This window comes from Carcharhinus amblyrhynchos, chromosome 2, assembly GCF_965287045.1.
Source record: "Carcharhinus amblyrhynchos chromosome 2, sCarAmb.v2.hapA, whole genome shotgun sequence".
Lineage (NCBI taxonomy): Eukaryota > Metazoa > Chordata > Chondrichthyes > Carcharhiniformes > Carcharhinidae > Carcharhinus > Carcharhinus amblyrhynchos.
In genome coordinates this window covers 64,753,539-64,761,120 of record NC_137325.1, presented here as the reverse complement: position 1 = coordinate 64,761,120, position 7,582 = coordinate 64,753,539, and the positions used below count along the sequence as shown (strand labels likewise).

The following is a 7,582-nucleotide window of genomic DNA, read 5'->3' as shown; positions in this document are numbered from 1 at the left end:
TGGCACCAGTAAAATACATCTCTTTTTCCAGGTACCATGCTCTATGAGAGCATTAGCAGCCATGGACTTCCAATTGCATTGCTTCATGATTATGCTTGGCAAAGTACTGCAGTGGTTTGCCTTCTGCAGCATGGCTGACAAGAACCTGGTTTCCAATGTGGAGTGCCATAAGCGTGGACAAGGGTCATGGGTGGAAGAGGGGACTCACAATGCTGAAATGACGGTGCAGGCTCGTTGGGTTGAAGGGCCTGTTTCCCGAGCTCTGTTGTTCTTTGTTCTTTGTAAGACTCTTCCACTCTTAGCACCTGCCATTAGGTACATTGGAAGGGTTTATGGGCTGATAATTAACCTTTCTGGCCATGAGTATACTTTCCAAGGCCACCAAGTCCTGGGGTGGCATTTTTCTGTCCTGCCCGTCACAGGAATCGTAGCAGGTGGGACATGAGCCATGCAAACATCCGTAGACCTCTGGTGGGATTTACCGGCTTTGGGACAAGCATGGCCAGAAAAATCCCATCCCTGAAGTGGGACTTGAACCCATTGCTTCCAGCACAGAGGTAGGGATGCCATCACTGCCAAAAAAACCCAACTAAAAAAACAGCTACACCCTGGTAATACACGGTGCCCCGCCATTCTTTCAAATGTTCAGATGTCATCATTGCAAACATGCCCTTTCATAATCATGTGAGGGGATTTGATACTAGTTGAGTAACCAGTATTTAGCATCATTTCATAGTAAAACTGCAGGAGCTCCAAACTGTACCTTCACATGACCCTCACAATATGGTATAATTTTAAAATGAACCCAACCCCACAATCCATTTCTCCAAAGTTGGTTTTAGAAGAATAATTTTCAGTGGCACTGTTTATAACTAATTTCTCCGAATTTGTCAACATTTATTTATGATTTATATATCAGCTGAAAATGTATTATATCTGTCTGTTGAAAGTTCTATTCACAATTTCCATGCCTCTGCTGTAAATTCTATTAATGACCCATCTAAAATTCTGATGAGAATTCTAAGTTTTCACAACTCCCTTTTTTTGTGATGTCAAATACTCCACTCCAATATCACCTCCAGAATCATGTATTACGTTTCTTGCTTTGAATAGCTTACCAACCACAATTCGAAACAATTTGAATAATGCTTTTGTGTAGTCCCCGTTATGAATAAAGCCTTAGGCTTTGGGAATGCCCTGTGCTACTGTGTGTGGTTCTTTGCCCTGGTTCAGAGCAGCAATCCCCACTTTCTGCCTTATTCCCTGCCGTTGCTGCACCAACACCATTTTCCCTAAAGTCATAAGCAGGATCACTCGGGATGATTCAGAGTCTTGAGATTGGGCCGGAGCCGGGAGCTTATCTTCAGTTTCTAATAGGTGCATTTTATTAACTGAGCACATGACGAGTTCACAAAATTAAGACGTACTTAATTTTGCGTGAGGGGCGCGGTGGGGTTGCACTAAGAGTGTAATTGCTGTATTTACAGTCAGTTGCCGCAGTGAACAATTCAGTGTCTACACTTGGAGTTTGGTAAGAGTGTGGATCCGTGGTCATCATGAGGGACTTGTGTTTGGCACTGTTTGGAACTGTCTTCCTGCTCACAGCCCGCGAAACAGTTGCTCACAGACGTAAGATGTTTTATATTTTAACTTGCCAGGAGGACATCATTCAAATATTGTTGTTGTGTTTCGCTGTTAAACGAGTTTGTATGGAAATGTGTATATTGTATTTCAAACTGTGTTAACCCAACAGGGTTAATGTGGGAGTTTGTTTTTTGATTTGCAACAGTTGAGATGTTGATTTGAAATGATGTAGGTTGCTGAGTTGAGAGCAAAGCCCAGGTGTCAGGTTCTGATCTGTTCGAGCGACCTCAACCCAAAGTGTCTGCTATTTTCATAAAAGACTTTGCGAAACAGAACAGAAATAAAGATTTTCGTGACTTCTACAGCCAATGCATGATTAACAATGTAATAACCAGTAACTCACAGGGGACCCAGGTTCGACTCCAGCTTCGGCTCACTGTGTAGAGTTTGCACATTCCCTCCGTGTCTGCGTGAATTTCCTCCCGTAGCTCCGGTTTCCTCCCACAGTCCAAAGATGTGCAGGTTAGATAGATTGGCCATGCTAAATTGTTCCAAAATGTGTAGGATGAGGGGATTAGTGGGATACATATGCAGGATAACAGGGATTGGGCATGGGTAAAATGCTCTGTCGGAGAGTTGGTGCAGATTCAATGGGCAGAATGGCCTCCTTCTGCATGTAGGGATTCTGTGTACTATAGGAAATGCCACAGTTAATTCATGCAAAACAAGGTTGTAAAGCAAAAATGTGAAAATGATCAGGTGACCTAATTTAGTGATGTTGATTGCGGGATAAATATTACCCTATACACCAGGACGAAATCCCCTGTGTAGGGGGTTATCGGGATAAGGCCTGAGTAGGATTGTTGTCGCTGCAGGCTCCATGGTCTGAATGTCCCCTTTCTGCACTGTAAGGATTGTATGATTTTAAGTCTACCTGAGTCAAGGCTTTGGTTTGATGTCACATCTGTAAGGTGGAACTTCTGATGGTGTGCCTGCGTCAGTACCTGCCGAAATTAAAAGATTACGTGTCTGAAGTGGAACCCCTCTAATCAAGTGCCAGAGTGCATCCTTCTCCATTGAACTGACTTTCTGGAAAACGACATGTGAAATCTGTTTTAATGCTAAAACAACAGAACCTCTAGATTTTCTTTCTTAGCCTTATATCCTGGGCACAAGAGAACAACAGGTGCATTGGAATGCATGCACAGTTGCATTGTGTGATGTCTCGATACCAGTCAGTACCAGGATGTGTCAACAATGCATCACAGTCATCTCAGGAGCAGTAGTATAACTGAAGGCTTAATAGTCCAAATGCTGTTTAGTAGCAATATTGACATCAATGCCTGCTTGGTGCAGGTTTGTACTAGTATCGGACCAAATCCTACCTATATGAAACCCGCTGGTAGTTCCTCACGATCAGAGATTCCACTGCCATTTGTACATTTGGTGCTGATGCCAAAGGCTGGTAGAGGGGTTCGGGAAAATGCTTCCATCATATTTGTTCATTTTGTTTTGCGTCAGCAAGACCATTTTTTTAAAAAAAATGTCAGTTCGTACAATACCATTTTCAAAAGTTGATGAGAACTGATGGGACAGTGAAGAAATGTCGGCCTGAGTCAGAAACTAATAAGTCACACTGTATTCCAGTGTTTTTTGTAAATGAACACGGCTCTTCCCTTGCCACTCCACAGTGATACAAATGAACAAAGTAACCAATTAGCTCTGCTGCAGACACCTTTTCAGCACTGTATGCATTGGTGTAGTATAAAAACTACATCAAACACTGTAACTTTAAAATTAAGTCAGATCACAGCTTTTGATAACTTTTATTTCATTTGTAACTTATAAAAATAACTGGCATTACATAACTACATCTACAGTTCTAAACTTTATGTTAAAAGTTTTTGTACTTGATCATGTTACAGTGCCAAGTTTTCATTGTTAATGTCCTGTGGATGTTCAGTCATCTGACAGTCACATGAATATGATTACAGCATTTTTTTATGCCTAGTTGGACAGTATCTGATGAACTTTAACTCAATGTTTTTTATAAGTTCATACTTACTTAAAGGTTTGATATACTTCTATAGTTAATAAAGGGGCATACCCTTTATCACATTACTGACAGTAACATCTGTGTCTGTGTTCACCTTTCCTATACTTTCCTTTTCAATGTGGATATATTAATGCTGCAGGCTTGCAAGTGGGATGGATAAACTAATGTGTTATGGAAATAGAGGCTAGTTAGATTTCAGTAATAGCTACTTGGTTGTAAGAGTTGGGTGGAAAAAATAGGGTTGATTTTCACTTCTACCACCCGATAATGACCATAACATCACAACAGCATTAATTTCCACCACTGTTCCTATAACATCTATAACATGATGATATTAACTCAGAGAAAGATTCTGGAGTGTGGATGAGGTTATTGAACACACAAACAGCAGATTTCAAGCTTCAAGATTTAGATATAGAAGGCGTTGCTCCTTTTATATTGTGTAGAATTCAAAGACTACCTGAGATCTTGAGCAGCATGATAATCATGGCAGAATATATGATACAAACTGCAAGAATAGTAAGCTGTACTTGTGCAAAGTAAAGAAGAAAATGTAGAATAAAACTCAATGGCTTCAATTACTTGACAATGGATGTGGTCTTTCTTGATTTTCAGAAGGCGTTTGACAAGGTACCTCACAAGTGGTTATTGCAGAAGGTCAGGGGACATGGAGTTGGGGGTAGGGTGTTAGCGTGGATAGAGGATTGGTTGTCAAATAGGAGGCAGAGAGTGGGGGGTCAATGGGTGCTATTCGGATTGGCGGATGGTGACTAGTGGAGTGCCCCAGGGGTCGGTGCTGGGGCCTCAGCTATTTACCATTTATATAGATGATCTGGAGGAGGGAACCGAGTGTAGGGTGTCGAAATTTGCTGATGACACCAAGATTGGTGGAACGGCAAATTGTGCGGAGGGTGTGGAGAGTCTGCAGAAGGATCTAGATAGGCTGGGCGAATGGGCCAGGAACTGGCAAATGGAATTTAATGTTGGCAAGTGCGAGGTGGTCCACTTTGGTAGGAATAATGGTAGGAAGGACTATTACTTAAGTGGCAAAAAACTGCAGCAGGCGACGGTGCAGAGGGACCTCGGGGTCCTTGTGCATGAGTCGCAAAAACCCAGCTTGCAGGTGCAGCAGGTGGTCAGGAAGGCGAATGGGATGCTGGCCTTCATAGCAAGGGGGATTGAATATAAAAGTAGGGAGGTCTTGCTGCGGCTGTATAGGGCATTGGTGAGGCCGCAGCTGGAGTACTGTGTGCAGTTTTGGGCGCCGTACTTACGCAAGGATATTTTGGCCTTGGAGGGAGTGCAGAGGAGGTTTACTAGGCTGATGCCGGAGTTGAGCTATGAGGAGAGGCTGAATAAATTAGGCTTGTACTCGTTAGAGTTTAGAAGAATGAGGGGAGATCGCATTGAGACGTAGAAGATGATGAATGGGATGGATAGGATAGAGGTGGAGAGACTCTTCCCGCTCAGAAAGGATAGTAGGACCAGGGGGCACAGCCTTAAGATAAAGGGGGGGCGGTTTAGAACGGAGTTGAGGAGGAACTTCTTCACTCAAAGGGTGGTGAATCTCTGGAATTCTCTGCCCGTTGAAGTGGTGGAGGCTACCTCGCTAAATATTTTTAAGACGCGGGTTGATGGGTTTTTGATAAGAGAGGGGATTAAGGGTTATGGAGAGAGGGCGGGAATGTGGAACTGATCCACGACAGATCAGCCATGATCTTATTGAATGGCGGGGCAGGCTCGAAGGGCTAGATGGCCTACTCCTGCTCCTATTTCTTATGTTCTTATTATTTGAGCTGTTATGCATAATTTGCGAAGGGCATTATGGAAATGGCCTAGAAATTGGAGTGTGTCCAAATTGGGCAAGCAGGGAATGACAGGTGCTGTTCTTCTGCCCAAATAGTGAGGCCTGGGGCTATCCTACTATTAATTCTTGTGCCTCACTTTCATTAAATAGGTGGCCTACAAAATTGAGGCTACTGACTCACCACCTCATTGAAACTGATAAAGTAATCAGTGACATTTTGAAAATGTCTAAATCTAAATGTGTCTAAATAATCCACTTTTTTTCCAGATGGTAACCCCTTTTTAATATGCTATTAGTGTCCTAGGAACTAAAGTGTCTTTCTTGATGGACTACTTCCATAGGCAGTAGTGCCAAAAAGGCCCAATCAATATAAATTTGAAATTATAGCAGTGGGATCCAAATAATTGCTCTTGCAGACTCTATTGTTAGGATGGATTTTTTAAACAAATATTTTTGGGAACTATTGTGTTATCCTGTAAAGAACGCTGTGTGTCTGTGTATAAATAATTTGATTAAGGTGGGGAGTGATTAATAGAAACAATTTCTCTGGGAGAGTTGAGAGATAAAGGGGTAAAGGTGCCAAATGCATGCATTTGTAAGAAGAAGCTGTGGTGAAATGGATTTAGAGGTAAATAGGATAGGTTTAAAATTTGCATAAGGAGATAAATAGGGATTTGGCTTTTCGGCTGTTAAATTTTAAAGAAGAGTAAGAGACTTTTACAATTTATAGAGGTTTCAAAAGTAAACAAGGGAAGGTTATAAAACTTTATTTGACTCAAAAGGGAGGCAATAAGAAAACATAAGTTCAAAGAAATGCTGAGGACAAAGGAATTGAAGGTGAAAAGAAAAAAGATGTTTAAGGAAAGTTGAGTGAGCTGGCCATGTAGGGGAGATGTCCTGGGACCAGCCCTATGCTGAGAGAAGGTGCCAAATCTGAAGCAATCATCCAGACACCAGGAAAATCTTGTTTCAGAAAATAGTCTTATTTCCGAATATTTTTTGGATTTTCACAACAAAGTAGAAGTGAATGAAAAGTTGTGCACTATACCTTTACTGAAATGGCAACTGTTTTGCTTTGGTAATATTACTGGACTTTTAGGTGGTTTAAAATCTATCAGAGCGTATTACCAAGAAGGCGTTTACTTGCATGTTTTGACTGAACGGTTCCTTTTGTGAATGTTTTGTAAGACTGTTTGAACTGTGTAACTTTAATTTTGTGTGCGGTTAGCACTGTTGCCTCAAAGCGCCAGGGACTCGGGTTCATATCTCAGCTTGGATCACTGTCTGTGTGCAGTCTGCACGTTCTCCCCATGTCTGCGTGAGTTTCTTCCAGGTGCTCCAGTTTCCTCTCATGGTCCAAAAAAACATGCTGGTTAGGTGTATTAGCCATGCAAAATTCTCCCTCAGTGTACCTGAACAGCTGTTGGAGTGCGGCGACTAGGGGATTTTCACAGCTAACACTGCAGTGTTAATGTAAGCCGACTTGTGACACTAATAAATAAAGTTTAACTTTAAACTTGTTTCTTGCCTTGTTAATCATAGAATCCAAGAATAGAATCCCTACGGTACAGAAGGAGGCCATTCAGCCCATCAAGTCTGCACTGACCACAATCCCACCCAAGCCCTATTCCGGTAACCCTGCATATTTATCTGGCTAACTCATAAGAACATAAGAAATAGGAGCAGGAGTAGGCCATCCAGCCCCTCGAGCGTGCCCCGCCATTCAACAAGATCATGGCTGATCTGTCGCTGCTCAGTTCCACTTTCCCGCCCTCTCCCCATAACCCTTAATCCCCTCTCCTATCAAAAACCCATCAACCCGCGTCTTAAAAATATTTAGCGAGGCAGCCTCCACCACTTCAGCGGGCAGAGAATTCCAGAGATTCACCACCCTTTGAGTGAAGAAGTTCCTCCTCAACTCCGTTCTAAACCGCCCCCTTTTTATCTTGAGGCTGTGCCCCCTAGTCCTACTGTCTTTTTTGAGCGGGAAGAGTCTTTCCACCTCTATCCTATCCATCCCATTCATCATCTTATACGTCTCAATGAGATCTCCCCTCATTCTTCTAAACTCTAACGAGTACAAGCCTAGTTTATTCAGCCTCTCCTCATAGCTCAACCCCCTCAACTCCGGTATC

The 7,582-nt window shown here is 42.4% G+C and overlaps 1 protein-coding gene across 1 annotated transcript in view; it reads left to right on the top strand.

The window, feature by feature from the left end:
* The first annotated feature begins 1,277 nt into the window (after positions 1-1,277).
* LOC145355097 (protein QNR-71-like) overlaps positions 1,278-7,582 on the top strand; it is a 69,865-nt gene continuing 63,560 nt past the window's right edge. The window contains exon 1 of the mRNA XM_080206965.1: positions 1,278-1,629. Within this exon, the coding sequence (XP_080063091.1) occupies positions 1,557-1,629 (73 nt within the window). The 5' untranslated portion in view covers positions 1,278-1,556. The remainder of the gene's footprint in view (positions 1,630-7,582) is intronic.